General features: G+C 41.7%; 1 protein-coding gene across 1 annotated transcript in view; it reads right to left on the minus strand.

The window, feature by feature from the left end:
- TNIP3 (TNFAIP3 interacting protein 3) overlaps positions 1-14,100 on the minus strand; it is a 177,963-nt gene extending 163,863 nt beyond the window's left edge. Inside the window, exons 1-3 of the mRNA XM_073646146.1 lie at positions 13,878-14,100; positions 5,147-5,226; positions 2,350-2,482 (exon numbers count right to left, since the gene is read on the minus strand). Coding sequence (XP_073502247.1) covers positions 2,350-2,482; positions 5,147-5,226; positions 13,878-13,892 — 228 coding nt within the window. The 5' untranslated portion in view covers positions 13,893-14,100. The remainder of the gene's footprint in view (positions 1-2,349; positions 2,483-5,146; positions 5,227-13,877) is intronic.
- Between the last annotated feature and the right edge of the window lie 5,750 nt (positions 14,101-19,850).

Raw genomic sequence — 19,850 nt, forward strand, 5'->3', positions numbered from 1 at the left:
AGTCTAATAAGACCAACCCTCAGCCATCCCAGACATGGCGCATCCATTCGTTACGTCAATTCTGGCACTTTGCCTGGGGTCTTCCCAATTGCCCTGGTGCTGTGGCATTTGGGGTAATGGGATTGTGGGATTGATATCAACAGCTGTCACTGACATCAAGCCCACGGGTTAGTAATGGAGAGGCATCTGTCAGACACCCCCATTACTAACCCAGTAGTCAAAAGAAATAAACACACAAAAAAATCTTTATTTGAAAAAACTCCCCAACAATTTCCCTCTTTCACCCATTTATTAAAAAAAAAACACCCACACCAGTCCGCCGTAGTCCAAATGGAGGTCGCATGACGATCCCAGTCTCAGTCTTCCAGTGTATGGAGAAGCAGCCACGGCCGGGTCCCACACTGTACTCTGTTGGGTGTTGCGGAGTACAGCGTGAGAGTCGGAATGATGAGCGGTGACATGACCGTGAATGACTTATGCAGCCTCATTCTCCCGAACAGTAACACAGACATACAATAAGAAGTCCGTCTTCAGGGTTCAGCAGCAGACACTAGGTGTCCAGAACAAACCCCGAAGTTTACCGTTCGGGTTCGCTCATCCCTACTAATAATGTCAAGTTAAATAAAATGATGTACAGTATTGTGCAACGGGTTAGCAGTGTTGTCTTGTGTACAGCCATGAATGATGAGAACACAAACTGTATACAAGGAGTTGATAGCAGAGTACTTCCATTAAAGTTAAAACTTAAAATATTCACTGTAAAAATAATGTTCAGAAATGGAATTTTGCTTTTAGTCCGGTTTCACATGTCTGATATTTATAGTCTGACTATGGACTGCAATGTCGGACTCACAAATGGGTCTCCTGACCTAAACGAAACAGCCTCTCATAGAATGTTAGAGTTGGAGGGAACCTCCAGGGTCATTGTGTCCAACCCCCTGCTCAATGCAAGATTCACTAAACCATCTCAGATAGATATATATATATATATAACCAACAAATAGACACATAACCACAAAAAAGTGAATAAAATTACCAACTTTATTAAGTAATTAATATAAAAATATATATAGAAAGAAAAAGACAAGAAATGGTAAAATGGGAAAGATCAATCAGACCACACACAAACAGACACTATAAATAGAACGGTAAGCCTATCAATATGAACATATGCATATCAATCCAGTATAGCCAAAATGTATATGTCTCCACAAATCACAAATAAAGTGCACTGTGCAATAAGGTACAAAACTAATAAATTCATAAAACAATTATATATATATATATATATATATATATATATATATATATATATATATAAAAAGATGAATCCAAGTGGATATGTGTTATTAGATGAATCTATAAATATGTGTACATATAATAAGTATTGCACTCCAATAATAGATATAGTAAGGGCATATACATTAAAATGCAAATGAATAAATGAATGAACAGATAGGTACTAACCCTCAAGGTAAGTAGTGTCACATGTGTGAGTCCTGCATCCAACGCACGTTTCACTGTCGCTTTCTCAAGGTATCCTTGAGGGTTAGTACCTATCTGTTCATTCATTTATTCATTTGCATTTTAATGTATATGCCCTTACTATATCTATTATTGGAGTGCAATACTTATTATATGTACACATATTTATAGATTCATCTAATAACACATATCCACTTGGATTCATCTTTTTATATATATATATATATATATATATATATAATTCTTTTATGAATTTATTAGTTTTGTACCTTATTGCACAGTGCACTTTATTTGTGATTTGTGGAGACATATACATTTTGGCTATACTGGATTGATATGCATATGTTCATATTGATAGGCTTACCGTTCTATTTATAGTGTCTGTTTGTGTGTGGTCTGATTGACCTTTCCCATTTTACCATTTCTTGTCTTTTTCTTTCTATATATATTTTTATATTAATTACTTAATAAAGTTGGTAATTTTATTCACTTTTTTTGTGGTTATGTGTCTATTTGTTGGTTATATGTTAGTTATTGACACATTATCATACTTATTTGTATGTATTTGTTGCGACCATCTCAGATAGATGTCTGACCTCTAATATGGTCAGGGTCAAGTCAGGAGACCTGCAGTTAGTTTAGACATTGTCATACTCGGACAGTAAATATCTGACCTGTGAGACTAGTCTTGTACTTACATAGTCTCTACAATTCCAGAGATTATATCACTTAGAAGGTACTAGGCAAGTATACCTTTGGTTCAGTGGGGGCTTTTATTCCAAGAAGAAGCTATGTGTTTTCATTTTTGCTCATTGATTACTTGGATTAAGATTTAAGCTTTTTTACTCTATTCTATTTGCTCACCTCATAATGGCTTAATGTGCTTTGGTTGGGTAGTTTCTGTCTAGGAAGAAGTAAACTTTCCTCTGCATCCCGAAAAGAATCATTCTGTTGAATCTGTTGTCTGATTAGAGGGTTGAGTTCGATGCTGTCGCACCTGTTTGCACACATAGATCACAATTTAATACATAGATGGATTAATTGCTACCTAAATATCCCATATTGTACTTTGGGGCAAGCAGATATCTTCCCACTTCTGAACCCTCCGCCCCTCTCCTAGCATGCCATTTCACATAATCAGTATAAAAAAAAAAGACGCAGCAGCGGCATCCCCCTCCTTCTTGTTTATTATGTATGTCATTATACTAGACAGTATTTTTGGAAGACGGTTTCTAAACATTGGTACAGAATTTGCAAGAAAGGCATGAGGAAATACAGTCTTTTACAGAATTCAGTATCTTACAGAGTTTCAAGTATTCAGATGTAATACTATTTTATATGTTTTATTTCTGTCCTGTATATTCAAATTATTTATTTTTGTATTACCTTTCTTTTAAAGGCACAAGATCATCGACAAAAGCATCACTTTACTCAAAATGTTTAAATATTTAAGCAATACTATATACTAGATCAACACAGCGCTAAAGAGCAGAGAAAGAAAACACTTATTCAATCCACCAGTACTTTAAATACTATTAAAGAGAGTCTGTTGATAGATTTTACAGTGCAAACAATATACACAAATTAATAACCTGGTGATGCTGGTGTACTTACTTTGAATAATTCATATTACAATATATATTATTATTATTATTACTGGAAGTCCCCAACTTTCGAACATTCGACTTTCGTACAACCCCTAGTTATGAACATCAGATGTTAAAGAGAAAAAATGAATAGCTGACCACTGACCTTATTCCACCATCTCACGCCGCATCTCTAGCCTCTTCACTATAGAAAGGGACACCCAGCCACATCCAGGCTCGAGCTCTCTGATCATCATAAAGTTGCATCATCATCACAACCTTATGACGCAAAGTAAGCTCCGGCCTGGACATGGTCAGAAGTCCTGGTCTTTAATGAAGTGATGCAGCATGCCCAAAAATGTAAATAAGACCAGGCTGCAAGGTGAGTATTGGTTAATATCAATAAATAATACTCATCTCTCTGACTGCCCCATTGTTCGCTGTCCGGACCTCTTCTTTCCGCCTTCTTGTCCTGCATCTCCAAGATTTCTGGCCATAAGGTCGCAACATCAGATGTGAACTTACGATGCTCAGTATATTCCAAAGCCTGGAAGCTGCCAGAAGTCCTGGACTGTAGTGAAGAGGGCTGAAATGTGGCGCGCCCAAGGATGGAAGGAAGAAAACGGAAATCGAGCAGCAGGATGGCCAGAGAGGTGAATATTGTTTAAAAACAGAAAACCTAATATTCACCTCTTTAACTGCCTCACTGTTCATTGTCTGGTCCTCTTCTTTCTGGAGTTACATGCTGTATCTTAAGACCTCCAGCTGCATTCAGGCCTTGGGGTTCACATGTGTCAACAGGTCACGATGTTGACGTTATGACATGCAGCAACCTCTGGGGCCTGGACACTGCCAAAAGTCCTGGTCTATAGTAAACAGGCCTGATATGCGGCACCTGATGGTGGAAAGAAGATTGGATGGCGAGCAGTGGGGCGTCCAGAGCAGTAAGAGGTGAGGTGAGTATTATATATTTTTCCCAGCCCTGTTTCAACTTACATACATATCCGGTTTACTAACAAAGCTACAAATTGTATCTAGTCTGTAGCCCAGATTCTGCCAGTATTAGGAAGATCTTATGAACCCAGCTTTAACGGAAGAGTTGATCATGTGATAGCAGAAAAGGTGGGCCCTCCAAACATAGGCATGATGTTAAGGTGTCAACAGACCTTTGACTGTTAGAGTCATATAGAATGAAAGGCTGATCTACCAGTCATCAGTTATCCCACTCTCATCTGAGAGCAGCCTAATGTGAGCAAGGAGAAGCTGAATCCAACGATGTGTCACTTTGATTACTGGGTGCAGCTGTTCTCACACAATCAGAGCTTTTAGATTTAGCAATGCAGCAGAGCTGAGAAAGTTGCCCCTGCCCACATTAGGATCATCCTGTATAAAGTCCATAGACAGTGAGGTGCTTATCACAGGAGGGGGCGTTGCCGGACTAGACAAGCAATTTTAATCTCTTAGTGATAAATCCTTCACAATTAGTAAACAACAGCACACGCTTTGACAAGTGACACATCCCTGAATTCTGTGTTTCAGCCTCTATCTCCTGCTGTCTTCAGATTACATAGCAAAAATCTGCTGACAGATTCCCTTTATTCAAAAAGTAATCTATCAGTGCACATTCAAACAATTAAGACGAAAAATCATAGTTTGCAGGGGAGTGTTATGAGTTTCAAATCCCCACTCCTGAGTTCTTAATCATGTGTTTGAAAAGTATAATACTATCTATATTGTTCAACGGGACTGACTTCCCAGCCCGCCTTTATTCTTGGCTTCCTTTATTCTTGATTCACACACAGCATCTAGGTGTATTTTTTTGCAGAACATTTAGTTGGCATTTTCAAATCGTTTTGTTAGTTAATTGTAAGATATGATTATTGCTACATAAATATTATTTTTGTAATCAATGTTTTTTATTACAATGCATTAAGCTTTACACCTGCTATTTTAATGCTTTTTTTGTCTAAATAGTCTTGAATAAGCTTTTTACTATTCCTAAAAAATGTGTATTCAAGCACAAAAAAGACTAAATCCCAACAAAAATTATCTAAACACAATATGATCTTTTTTACCTCTCTAATTCCATGCATTTATTCCAGTACTGTTTAAATTTTGCAATTTCACTTTCATCTCCTTCTTGTCCATGTGGGGTCTAGAGTAAAAAGTGAATTAAATGTAAACTTAGGTTCATGTGTTATTTTATTCTTTACACAATTGAGACCATTTTAGATAACAATTGCAAAACATTACTTTACATTAGATTGTATCAGGCTTTAAATCCATTACATTATGACTTAAATAATTAAAAAAAGCACAGATTATTATAAATCTTATCAAAAACAATAATGGTGGAACAGATAAAGACACACAAATGTGGCATCCTTTTCCGTATAATATATGATAACTGGACAAAAAGCAAAAGTATGAATTTATAAACTAAATTTTTATTATTTGGAGTCTAAAAATAGATGAAAAAATATAATTTAATTATACGTAGTATTTAGTGATGAGCGAGCAATAAAATGCTCGGGTACTCGTTGCTCGGGTTGAGCAAACGAGCCCAATGTAAGTCTATGGGAAACTCGAGCATTTTTCAGACAGCTCCCCCCGGCGGTCTGCAGATGGCCTAAAAATTGCCCAAATTGATGGGAACAGTGCTCAAATAACATGGGAACAGCATGGGGAAGACCCCTGGAAGCATCTCTGACTCCCAGATCACTGCTGTCAGCAACGTGGTCAGAGTATTAAGCCACTTTCACGGACTCACAATAAAACATACAAAAACTAAACCAAAATGGATTTTCCTAGGAAATATGTTAAGGAACATCCTTTCCAGGATAATGACTTGTATATAAGGCAAAATAAATAACCAAAAACAAAAATACTCCTCAACAACTTGGGCTATGTTCACACGTAGCATTTTTGATGCATTTTTGCACTTTTGAATTGCTTTCAACCATGACAAATGCATTCACCAGAAAATGTAATTTTAAAATTTACAACCTTATCTGGCCATGTAGTGTGTGACACATCATCAGACACATGCATACAGTGCTGAAAAGACATGGGAACAGCATGGGGAAGACCTCTGGAAGCATCTCTGACTCCCAGGCCACTGCCTAAAAGTGTGCCCACCATAAGTGATCCTTGGCGCATGCGAAGATGCCTCCCGCAATGCACCTGTCATTGCAGACTTGCAACAATCACCGTCCACGTCCTTGTCCCACTGCAGCATTCAGTTGTCTATACCCCATTCCTTGGAATGCAAGCGCAAGTATGCAGGCAGCCAGCCACCCACCCACCCACAGGCTGCAATACTATACTGCCAAATTTTTGACAGCTGCTTGCACTTGAAATATGGCCTTTTAAGCTCGTGGAGGTGGAAGCTTTTCACAACCTCATGCCAGCAGCGGCCGAGTGTCCATACTTGGTCCCCAGCCGCCACTATATTTCCTGGTATCGCCTCCGCCTTCCACAAGCACGGGTCCCACAACATTACCCGTGCCCTCCCCAGTGCACTTACTGTGAAGGACCGCCTAACCACAAACACGTGGATAGGTGAATGTGGCCAGGGACGGTACGGAGCCAGTCCACAATTTTTTTGCTGACAGTTGTATTTAGCTCGGTGAAAGGACTGGCATAGAGGGAAACCGTATCTACCCTGCGTGTCATTTCTCCCAGGAAGTCCTCTAAAGCTGCTTGCACTTGAAATGTGGCCTGAACATTACTGCTGGTACTTTTCTGTAGGAATTTGCTTGCCTCCTACCAGCCTGGAATATTTCCAGCAAACTATGGTACAACGCTATGGTATTAGCACTGCCCCCAGTACCCGTAGCGAAGCCATCCCCAATTTCCTTCTCAGGAATTTTATTTGGTAGACTGAGTGGCTGCCCAAATACATTTTCTCTCAAAGGAGCTGAAGATAGAGTGGCAGTAGGTTCAAGTTTCTCCAGCCTGTTAGATATTAGAGGGTGAACGGCAGCACATTAGATCAGTGGTTAGCACTGAAGCCTTGCAGCGCTGGGATCCTGGGTTCAAATCCCAGCAAGGAAAACATCTGCAAGGACTTTGCATGTTCTCCCCGTGTTTGCGTGTGTTTCCTCCTCAGTCAAAAAGCAGCCATAGAATGTCCGGGAACCTTCCCAAACACCTTTCTTAGCCAGGACTGCTTCTCAGCAGGGTTGGACGGTCCCACCAGAGAATCCTCTGGTGCGCCTTGGCTTCTACCTCAGGAGAGTTCATGATAGCGCTAACTTTGCAGCTGCTATGGGGCTCTTGAGCGGGTGAGAAAGGTTAGCCTTCAGAATCAAATCCTCTGGTGGGCACAATGTTTTTCAATCTGAAACAGCTTCTCAGTGGGAGTTGTATATCACCACAGCCATATTCCTTAGCTCGGTGAAAGGACTGGCATAGAGGGAAACCATATCTACCCCGGCTGTCATTTCTCCATCACCAGGTTCCGCCCATTGTCACACACGACCATGCCTGGCTGTATGTTCAGCGGTAAGAGCCACAGATCAGACTGCTGTGTTACAGCTTTCAACAACTCTGCAGCGCTGAGGGGTTTGTCAATTAAGCATTAAGCATGTTATCTTCAGCACAGCTTGTTGCCGCTTGGCCATGGCAGTGCTGCAGTGCTGTCAGCTTGTGACTGATGTGATCATTTCGGAGATGGGGGAGGAGGTGCATGAGCTGAACAATTTGATTACATTGAGGTTAAATTGGTGACGCTGTTTTTTATACTAAAGAATATCCTATTGTTTCGTTTTTTTACGTTATTTTTTAAGACAAATACATTCACCGGGAAATGTCATTTTAACATTTTACAACCTTATCTGGCAATGCGGTGTGTGACACATCATCAGACACATCCTTTTTTATTTATAATGGAGAGACTCTGAAAGTCATAAAGCCTATTTTTACAGGGACATCAGACTGCCCTTACTATTCTTAAAAGACCAGCAGTCGGCCATAGCTATTGTTAGAGAGCCATCAGCCGGCTATGCTTTGTTGTTCCCATTATTAACAAGTGGGTCTCCTATACTGTTATTGCATATCCAGTGACTGCAAGGGCTGCCATGTTCCCATTAGAAAGGAGAGGGTCTGCGATACAGTTATAGGGTATGCAGTGAGTCCAACGGCGGACCAATTTTAGGCGTACGTACTTTAACAAGCAGATCCGGTAGCTCCGGGTAGGATTTGAGAAACCGCTGAATCACAAGGTTAAGCATATGGGCCAGGCATAGTACATGTGTGAGCTCGCCCCACCTCAGAGCCGCCACCAGGTTATGGTCATTGTCACACACGACTATGCCTGGCTGTTGTTTCAGCGGTGTGAGCCACAGATCTGCCTGCTCTTTCAGAGCTGTCCACAACTCTTCAGCATTGTGCGGTTTTTCACCTAAGCATATTAGCTTCAGCAGAGCCTGTTGCCGCTTGGCCGAGGCAGTGCAGCAGTGCTTTGAGCTTGTGACTAATGTGGTCATTTCGGAGATGGAGGCTGAAGAGGAGGGGGAGGATGAGGTGCAGGAGCTGTATACCATGGGGGCAACCCTGATTGACCTAGGGACCGCAATCCTTGGCGTCGGGAGGATGTGTTCCGTCCCAAGGTCCGACTTGGTCACGGCTTCCACGATGTTAACCCAGTGTGCCGTCAGTGAGATGTACCGTCCCTGCCCACAAGCACTTGTCCATGTGTCCGTGGTTAAGTGGACTTTACCGGTAACTGCGTTGTTGAGAGCACGGCTAATGCTAAATGTTTTGGGACAGGTGCTTGAGCAATGCGGGGACGGCACACCGGGAGAAATAGTGGCGGCTGGGGATTGAGTACCGAGGGACGGCCGCCGCCATCAGGTTGCGGAATGCTTCCATCTCCACGAGCCTAAAAGGCAACATTTCAAGCGCAAGCAGTCGTGAAATGTGAGAATTTAGTAGTGTGGCCTGTGGGGCATTGGCTGCATATTTGCGCATGCGTTCCAAGGACTGGGGTATGGACAACTGTATGCTGCGCTGGGACAAGGACATGGACGTGCTTCCTGATGCAGCTACTTGAGAGTGTGCAACGACAGGTGCAGGGCAGGAGGCGTCTTCGCATGCACCATGGACAGGGGATTGGCTTGCATGCACAACAGCGGAAGAAGCAATGGTGCCACCCGCAGACACTGTTCCTGGACACTGGGGGTCGGCCCACAAAGTCGGGTGCTTTGCTACCATGTGCTTGATCATGCTGGTGGTGGTCAGGCTGGTCGTTTTGCCACCCCTGCTGATGCTGGCCTGGCAGGTGGTGCAAATTGCCTTTTTGGGGTTATCGGCAGAGTCTTTAAAAAACAACCAGACTCGGGAAGACCTAACAGTTGTACTGGCAACTTCCTTCGTGTTGGTGTTACGGGGAACGGTTGCCTGCCTTCTGTCTACGGCCACCACACTGCTTCTTCCTGCCTGTTGGGGTGCTCTGCCTCTTTCCCCGTGTGTGCTGCTGTCCTCGCCTCTGCATGTCCTCCTGCCAGGTTGGGTCAGTTACTATATCATCCAACACCTCGTCTTCCACTTCCGCTCCCTGGTCCTCCTCCTTACTTTCTGGCAATTGTGTCTCATCATCGTCCACCTCTTGTGACACTTTCCCACCGTCGCCATCATGTGACCGTGGCTGTTCAAATATTTGGGCATCGCTACACGCGATCTCCTCTTGCCCTCGCTTCAAGTGGACCGGGCGAGAGGCCCGAATCTATAAATGGAAAAGTGAACAGCTCTTCAGAGTGTCCAAGTGTGGGATCAGTTGTCTCTGGGTACTCGGCATGATGGGAGGAAGGAGAAGCAGGGTGAGCAATATGCGGTCCAGACTCACGGCTACTGAGACTTGACCGTGTGGAAGACAGGGTGGTGGTGGCTAAGTGACTGGGTGCATTATCTGCTATCCAAGCAATAACCTTTTGACACTGCTCTGGGTTCAATAGTGGTATGCTGCGGTCCCATAGAAATTGGGACAGGAAGGTCAGGTGAGAAGATGTGGGTGTTTGTTGTGGCACAATTTTGGCTTGCCCACAGCCTTGTCCTCAGCCTCTGCATGCACCATTACCATCACGTCCAGTTCCCCGTCCCTTGCCATGTGCCTTCGCCATTTTAAATGGAGGACAGTATCTTCCACGCTCACTACAAATGACTGAGTTTGGAGCGAACTTAGATGTGATCCGTGTGACGGAGAAAACAGAGTTTTAAATACCTGGCCTGTAGGAAAGTAGTTTGAACAGCAAACTGGTGTGAATTGCTTCACTGACACACTAAAGGAAATTTTTAATGGAAGCCAGAAATGGCAGTATTTTCTGACAACATATATATGATCCGTTTGACGGAGAAAACAGAGTTTTAAATACCTGGCCTGTAGGTAAGTAGTTTTAACAGCAAACTGGTGTGAATTGCTTCACTGACACACTAAAGGAAATTTTTAATGGAGGCCAGAAATGGCAGTATTTTCTGACAACGTATATGTGATCCGTTTGAAGGAGAAAACACAGTTTTAAATAGCTGGATTTCTAGCGCTCTAATATGGAAAGGACCTGGCTGTGTTCTGCAGTGCCACAAGCAAATGGCGCAGAAAAAATGGTGTTCTCTGGATTGCTTTTTAAGCAAATAATGAGGATTAAGACCAAAGAAAAGTATTCCTGGCCCCTGAGACCTGGGCCTTTGTATTGAAATATCTAACAGTAGCAGAAGGCAGAATTGGAATGGGGCCTCTTGTGCTATATGCACTGAAGTCTGCTATATACAGTGCCTGCCTATACACCCTGCGTGCCTGATATCTCTGCAGATAGATTAGTCCTCAAAAGGACTGTTTGTTAAGATGGACATGTGTAATGTACAGTTTTTCTCCCTACACTACCTAATACACAAGCAAATCTGTCCCCGATGCAGCAGCACCTCTCCCAAAACAAGCAAATGGCGCAGAAAAAAAGGTGTTCTCTGGATTGCTTTTTAAGCAAATAATAAGGATTAAGATCCAAAGAAAAGTATTCCTGGCCTCTGAGACCTGGGCCTTTGTATAGAAATATCTAACAGCAGCAGAAGGCCAAATTGGAATGGAGCCTCTTGTGCTATATACACTAGCTGCCTATCCATCCTGCCTGCCTGATATCTCTGCAGATGGATTAGTCCTCAGAAGGACTGTTTGTTAAGATGGATATGTGTTTTGTATGGTTTTTCTCCCTACACTACCTAATACATGATCAAATCTCTCCCTTTCACAGCAGCAGCTCTCCCTACACTGTCTGATCCGGAGTGACTGTGACGAGCATTGCGGCGCCAGGTCTGATATAGACCTCATGACGCTGTGCGGCCAGCCAATCACTGTAATGCCCACAACCAACATGGCTACGGCATTAAAGTGCATGGCAGGCAATCCCTGCATGTTCATTGGCTCTCTAAAGAGCGCCAAACATGCAGGGAGGGGACCCGAGCTCCCGCCGAGCAACCCGGAAATACTCGGTGAGCACCGAGCATGTCGAGAAGTGAGATGCTCGGGCGAGCACCGAGCAGTAGCGAGCATGCTCGCTCATCACTAGTAGTATTATATCAATTTACCCGCCACCAAAAATATTTATATACAGTCTTCGGTAATAATCCTATTATATACAGAACTTGCATAAAGCAAAAAGCTAATTTTACAATATAGAATACACATTCAGCTGGTGAATAAACATGACAGTGGGGCACATTTATCAACAGAACTCCTTATTTGATGCGAAATGTACAAAAAAAGGAAACACTTTAGATTAGACCTTTTTATAAATTATTTGCACCAGATAGAATAGTATTTTTTGACATGCTCAACATTTTGCTCCTGAAAGCTTAAAAGTGGGCATGACTTAGGAGTTTATAAGTTTCAGACATATTTATGACTAATTTTCTACAGACTGTCGTACAATAAAAATGACGCAAATTATACCACTTCCAAGCTGGGGAGGTTTGACGTAATTAGCATAATTTATCATTTACATTGAACAAGTATCAAAATAAAAATTAAGTTATTCAGAAAAATCACTCCTCCTATTAAGTACAAAATTTACATCAAAATTGTTATTATAATTATTGTACACAGTTTTATGCTCACATATTTGTAATATTTAAAAAATATTTTATATCATTTGACTTCTGAAAGCAATTTTACTTGATGAAATTTTTTATAGCCAGCCTAACATTTACTGTAATATATATATACACACATGTGTATAAATATATATATATATATACATATATATATATATATATATATATATAAAAGGAAAAAGAAACGAGAGTGGCAATAATGATGCAGTTAGTTGTGTACATGAGAATGATTTTATGTGTTTCACAGTAAAATATTCTAGCATTGACTTCTAAGCAAACACTGAAATGTACATTAATTTGCAGTATATTGCTGCAGGGAAGATAAGCATTTGCACAGCTGTTCCCCCTGGTGATAGCAGATGATCGTATCGGCCTCCAGAACTCCCTGCGATCCCTTTCTCAAGATGGGAATCCTTGAAAAGGAACCTAAACTAAACAACTAAACAAACCATTAAAATTATATCTATCTATCTATCTATCTATCTATCTATCTATCTATCTATCTATCTATCTATCTATCTATCTATCATTTATTTACTGACTGCCTATACTTGTTTGAAGATATATAAAAAAAAATATTAAGATTATTAGAATTTGTTTTTTTAATAAATATGAAAGATTAAAACTGGTCCTGAGAAGCATATGTTCTCCCTAATTGGGTAAATTCACACCTGGCTGATATTTGCTGAAAATTTTCAAACTTTTTTCATCTGAATGAGATTTGTTAAATGGGTTATTCACCCTTTATTAAATTTATGACAAGTCATGCAGCTTAATGAATATTAACAGTGTGCAATCTACACACCATTAGGATTCGACTCTGCTTCCAGCAATCATGAAGTGATCACAAGTGTATGAATTGCATACTTGTGGTCACTTGCTGACTAGAGTCGCTGCCATTTCCCTCAATGTTCTGTTCAATAAAGCAGATGAGACTATGGGCGACATGTGAACACAAGTATGGAAATCACATACTTGTGGTAGCGTGACTACCTCTGGAACCAGCAGTCAGACCCAAATCCTTACTGTGTGGACATTACTCACTATTAAGATTTAGCAAGCTGCACAACTTGCTGAAAATTTTAAATCTGCATACACGTAGAACAAGCACAACCCCATTAAGATATGGGGAACAGATTTTCAGTAGCAAACTTTACTGCAACAAATCAGCCACATATAGATACCTTTGAAAAACAGGAGTGAAAATGTAACATGTCATCTCATATATGTTCTATTTCTGGACGGTATATAGAAGTAAAATAAATCTGTCTGTACAGAGTGACACAATTAGACACAGATTGTTTTTAAAATGTAACATTTATACTGTGTAAATACATATATGTATACATGCACACACACACATATATATATATATACACACACACATACATATATACGTATGTATATATATATAAGCACACATACTGTATATATACTCGTATACACACTTACTGTATATAAACATACATGTATATATATATATGTATATATGTATATATATATATATATATATATATATATATATATATATGTATATATATAAATATAAATATATATATATATATATATATACATATGTATATGTATCCAACAAATATAATAGTGTTACATTTGTAAAAAGGTCAATAGACATTTACAACATAAAAAATCTCATATTAGATTGTTTTATATAAATGCAAGATATTTTGGAATGGGAAAACTTACATTTTTGTCTTCCATTTAGATCTTCAGCACGGTAAATCTTTAAGTTTAAACTAAAAGCAAAAGTCTGAAAGATAAGACTGACAATTAAAGTTATTATTCAGATGTATATATGAAAATGAGAATCCTCCCCTGCACTGCTCTGAGAAACCCCCATAATATTGGCCGATGTAACAAAATGAGTGCAGCTATCAGTGTAGCGATCTCATGCACGCGCCCACACATTTTTCAGCATTAAATAAAAAGTAAACCTTGTTATCGGTAGGAAGGATTCCCTCCTGTTCTGTATAAACAAAGCATGCACATCTACATGTTATGGGGAAACACTAGAGGAAACCCTTCCACCTCCACACTGGAACAAATGTATCAGGGCACACAAATGTCAGATCACTCAGTGCAGTTTACTGTAAGACATCAACCATTTCATCTGCTTCTAGGAAGCCACCCTATTTCCATAATTTCATTTCTATAGTATATTAATAAAACAATAGTATTGCATTTACCCATGCTGTAATTACACATCTTGACCTACCTTTCACTCCATAGATGGAGCATGTGGAAATCTTATAACACTGAATCGATACACATTATTAAATAATTAAAAAACAATTATTATCATTATTGTATGCTGTATACTGTTCTGCTTATGGACTCGAAGACACGTATTACCCTAATAATTAGACAAGTGATGTGATTGCAATGGAGATGAACAACGTTATCCACAGCAGACTGCGACTCGCTCCCTTCATCGTGTGATGTGACACAATCATGGATGTCATTCCAAGACTTGGGCGAGCAGTCCACCATATCGATAAACACAGGTCATATATTCAAAACCATTTTACTACTTTATTACCTCTACAGGATTCTTAAAGGAGTCTTGAATAAGTGCTTTAAGTGCTGTCTCTGGTGTCCGTCCCATAATTTGTTAGCAGACCGCCAGTTATAAAGATAACAATTTCATAAAAAATTTATAATCTTGAAGGAGTTGTCCAGGACTGTGACATTGATAACCTAACCTTAGAATAGGACATCAATATTAGATAGATTGGGGTTCACACCCATCACCTCCACCATCCAGCTATTACTAGGTCCCGCAGTTGCTGGAAATACACAGAGAATGGAGCTAGAACAGTACAGCTCCATACACTGTGTAGTGGTTATTCTCGGTACTGGGAGAACCTGGGGAGGGGAGCTGTGACCAAGCTCGCCCCAGAGAAAAGCACCAGAAACCGGACACCGGAGTCTGTGGTTGCTCGGGTACTGAAGTCCAGGCAGCTAAATCCGGAGGGCAGGAGACTGCAGGTCTCCTGGCCCCACCAAACACCCGGTGGCTCAGCAGCATACTAGAGCCCAGAGCCGCTACGAAGCAGCAACACCTGCAAAAGGCTCAAGCTGCCTGCCATACGGGCTAGGATTTAACAATCACTCAGGAAAGAGGGCCGCAGCATAGCTTTAGGCAGCAGGGCCAAAGAGGACAGCGCAGAAGGAAGGCCTACAACCCCACCCGGCGAGGTGGATCCCAAATTGCTTCTAGGCTTCCCGGATCTCCATTACCTTCTGTTACCAGTACTCTGGTCTGCACCAACAAACATCAAGTGAAGGTAGAGGAAATCGCCATTCCTGTGTCGTCTGGTCATTATCTGCACCCTCAGTCCTGCACCCCAACATCTACAATCCCCTACATAAACCGTACCGGTAGCCCTGGGACCCCGCTCTACCAGTGGGGAGCAAATCCATCCCAACTGCGTCACCAATGGCCCCAGCGTTCTCTTTCAGTAGCTTCGGCCACCTATAGCTGCATAACACTGGTGGTGTCACGAAACTTTTCCCCTAAATAAACTGTCCTTTTTATTGACCGCCTAGGGCCCCGGACCGGGTCGCGCCCCCATGACAATCCCAAGGAACCGACCGAACTGGTGGTGAGTACCCCACGGTCCCACGGACCAACTGACCCATAATGTCATTGTGTAGATATTCACACAGAGATTCAATGAGGGCAGCAGCAACATGTCATGAAAAAAACAAGCTCAAAATCACTTGGATTAGTAAAAGAATTTCAATGTTATTGCCACATAAAGCGACACATGTCAAATTTGAAAAGTTGGGTCTGGCATTAAGGCCATAATTGACTGCAATAGTGTCTAACAGTAAATGGTGAAATAAGCAAAAGAAGCCTGTGTGAATCTACTCCATTCCCTTGCTCGAGTTTTTCCGCATATTGCAATAAAGACTAGATTCCATTTTCTGTACTTTCATAGGAACAGAAAAACTAAAATTTTATTCGGTAAATGGATCTGTCACATGACGGACACAAGTGGAGCCTGATAGACCCTAATGTCTAAATTGGGGTCCATTGGGTTTCTGTTACGGTGTACATTATTTAAAAAAAAATGCAGCATGCTCCTAAGAGAAAGCTCCCACACAGGTGTAAAGGAGCCTAAAATTAGGGAATATGTTAGAATTCACCTCTGTATCCAAGTAGATCAGTTAAGTCACATTCCTTAGTCCCACTATCCTGTATTTGGCTGTGAGACAACTGGGTGCAGTGGAAGCACCTTCTGTCCTGTCTGAAGTATGGTAAAATCTCATTATTTCTGTAAAATCCAGGATAACCCTCCCAAGTAATTTTTTAACTAAAAAGAGATATGATGAAAATTAACCCAGAGGTTTTCGACAAGACTGATTAATTTTTAGAATATGCATCAAATTATGCAAATAAGGCAAGCAGTGTGGGGTAATTTAAGTATCTACTGCGACGCTGAGTCACTACTCACAGACAATCCATGAGACAGCGTAGTCAGGAGGTCCAAGGTCAGATACCAGGAGGGCTCGTAGTACAGCGGGGTAAGACAAAGACGAGGTCAGGTAACAGTTCAGGGTCAAATGCCAGGAGGGTACATCAAAACCAGAAGGAAGAATCCACAAGAATAGTCATGACTAGTGTTGAGCGATACCTTCCGATATCAGGAAATATCGTATCGGATTGGATCGGGCCGATACCCAAAAAGTATCGGATATCGCCGATTCCGATACCGGAAACCAATGCAAGTCAATGGGACACAAATATCGGAATGAAAATAAACCCTTTCTTTCCTTGTAGGTTAATTCTACATGAAGGAAAACAACTAAGAATAATGTAGAATGACATGAAAAGCCGGCAATTCATCAGCGGCATACACCGGTACCCGACAATTTACAACAGAAAGAATAGAGCTTCACACATAGATTAGATAGATAGAAACATGTCAGTCACATATATATGAAGTACAGTGACAGTGTTGCTTACTGTACTTGTCATTTAGTGTAAAGGATTTATTAAAAAAAATATTAGTGTTTTCGTGCACCGTCTCTTTAAAAAAGCCGGCCGGCAATTCAGCAGCGGTACCCGACAATTTATAACAGACAGAATAGAGCTTCACACATAGATTAGATAGATAGAAACATGTCAGTCACATATATATGAAGTACAGTGACAGTGTTGCTTACTGTACTTGTCATTTAGTGTAAAGGATTTATTTAAAAAAATAATAGTGTTTTCATGCACCGTCTCTTTAAGAAAGCCGGCCGGCAATTCAGCATCTGTACCCGACAATTTAGAATAGACAGAATAGAGAATCACACATAGATTAGATAGATAGAAACATGTCAGTCACATATATATGAAGTACAGTGACAGTGTTGATTACTGTACTTGTCATTTAGTGTTAAAATAAAGGATTTATTTAAAAAAAAATTGGCGTGGGGTTCCCCTTAATTTTAGGCTCTAGCGGAGGTTAAGCAGACAGCTGGGGCAAATGTTTGAAGCCTGGGAAGGGGGTAATACCCACGGAGCTTCCCAGGCTACTAATATCAGCCCCCAGCTGAATACCTAGCCTTTACTAGCTATTAAAATGGGGGAACCCCCCCAAAAAAAATAACGTGGGGTCCCCCCTAATTTAATAGCTAGCACAGGCTAGGCAGACAGCTGGGGGCTGATATTATTAGCCCAGGAAGGGTGCCATGAATATTGGCCCCCTCCCAGGCTAGAAACACCAGCCGTCAGCCGCCCAAGAAATGGCGCATCCATAGGATGCGCCAATTCTGGCACTTAGCCTCGCTCTTCCACGCTGCCCTGGTGTGGTGGCAGGGGGTAATAGGGTTGGGGTTGATGTCAGCTTATAATGCCAGCTGACATCAAGCCCAGGTTAGTAATGGAGAGGCGTCTATAAGACACCCCCATTACTAACCCCATAGTCAAAGTTAAAAGAAAACACAAACACCCAGAATAAAGTCCTTTAATTGAAATAAAGACACAATTCTTTATTGTTCTAAATTAAACCATACTTACCATCACGCCCATTCCAGCTGAAGCCAACGATCTCCTGCAATAAAAGTAAAATAATAAAGCAACCTCATCCTTACCTTTCCATGGTTCCCACGACAGCTTCAGCTCTGCTACATCGAGATGACAGGCTGGACCGCAGCAGAACGCTGCCATCCAGCCTGTCATCCCGCAGACACTGAGAAGCGCAGGCATGCTTGCGCTCCTCAGTGTCTCTCTGTGACGTCATCCAGATGAGCCGAGTTCATGTCCAATGAACTCAGCTCACCTCATGCACGTCACTGACAGCGTGGGAAAATTCTCCTGCACTCAGCGCTTCAGCGTGAGAATTCTCCCACGCTGTCAGTGACATACATGAGGTGAGGTCATGTCCAATGAACTCAGCTCACCTCATGCACGTCACTGACAGCGTGGGAAAATTCTCACGCTGAAGTGCTGAGTGCAGGAGAATTTTCCCACGCTGTCAGTGACGTACATGAGGTGAGCTGAGTTCATTGGACATGACCTCGGCTCATCTGGATGCCGTCACAGCCAGACACTGAGGAGTGGAAGTATGCCTGCGCTTCTCAGTGTCTGCGGGATGACAGGATGGATGGCAGCGTTCTGCTGCGGTCCAGCCTGTCATCTCGATGTAGCAGAGCTGAAGCTGTCGTGGGAGCCATGGAAAGGTAAGGATGATGTTGCTTTATTATTTTACTTTTATTGCAGGAGATCGTTGGCTTCAGCTGGAATGGACGTGATGGTAAGTATGGTTTAATTTAGAACAATAAAGAATTGTGTGTTTATTTCAATTAAAGGACTTTTTTCTGGGTGTTGTGTTTTTTTAAATACTTTACTAGAAATTCATGGTGGTCATGTCTAATATTGGCGTGACCCCATGAATTTCGGGCTTAGGGCCAGCTGATAATGCCAAGCTGGCCTTAACCCCTTTATTACCCAGTGAGCCACCGCACCAGGGCCCTGGATGAGTTGGGTACAGCGCCAGAAGATGGCGCTTCTATGAACGCGCCATTTTCTGGGGCGGCTGCGGACTGCAATTTGCAGCGGGGGTGGCCCAGAAAGCTTGGGTCTCCCTGCGCTGCGGATTCCAGCCCCCAGCTGCCTAGTTGTATCTGGCTTGGCACAAAAATAGGGCGAAGCCCCACGCATTTTTTTTTTAAATTATTTCATGAAATTCATGGAATAATTAAGAAAAAAAGGGCTTCCCTATATTGTTGTGTCCAACCAGGTACAAATAGGCAGCTGGTGGTTGGGGGCAGCCCATTCCTGCCTGCTGTACCTGGCTGGACACAAATATAGTGCGAAGCCCCACGTCAATTTTTTTTAAATTATTTCATGAAATAATTTTTTTAAAAAAGGGCTTCCCTATATTGTTGTGTCCGGCCAGGTACAAATAGGCAGCTGGTGGTTGGGGGCAGCCTGTTCCTGCCTGCTGTACCTGGCTGGACACAAATATAGGGCGAAGCCCCACGTCAATTTTTTTTAAAATAAATCCTTTATTTTAGCACTAAATGACATTTGAGGAGTTAATAAAGATGCAGTCCCTAAATTATTATTTATTTTTTAATTAATTTTTCCCAAAACTTTTGACGTGGGCTTCGCCATATTTTTGTATGCCAGCCAGGTACAGCATCCAGCTTCTATGAACGCGC

Source organism: Phyllobates terribilis, unplaced genomic scaffold, assembly GCF_046119375.1.
Source record: "Phyllobates terribilis strain yellow unplaced genomic scaffold, ASM4611937v1 Scaffold_1__5_contigs__length_1240528914, whole genome shotgun sequence".
Taxonomy (NCBI): Eukaryota; Metazoa; Chordata; class Amphibia; order Anura; family Dendrobatidae; genus Phyllobates; species Phyllobates terribilis.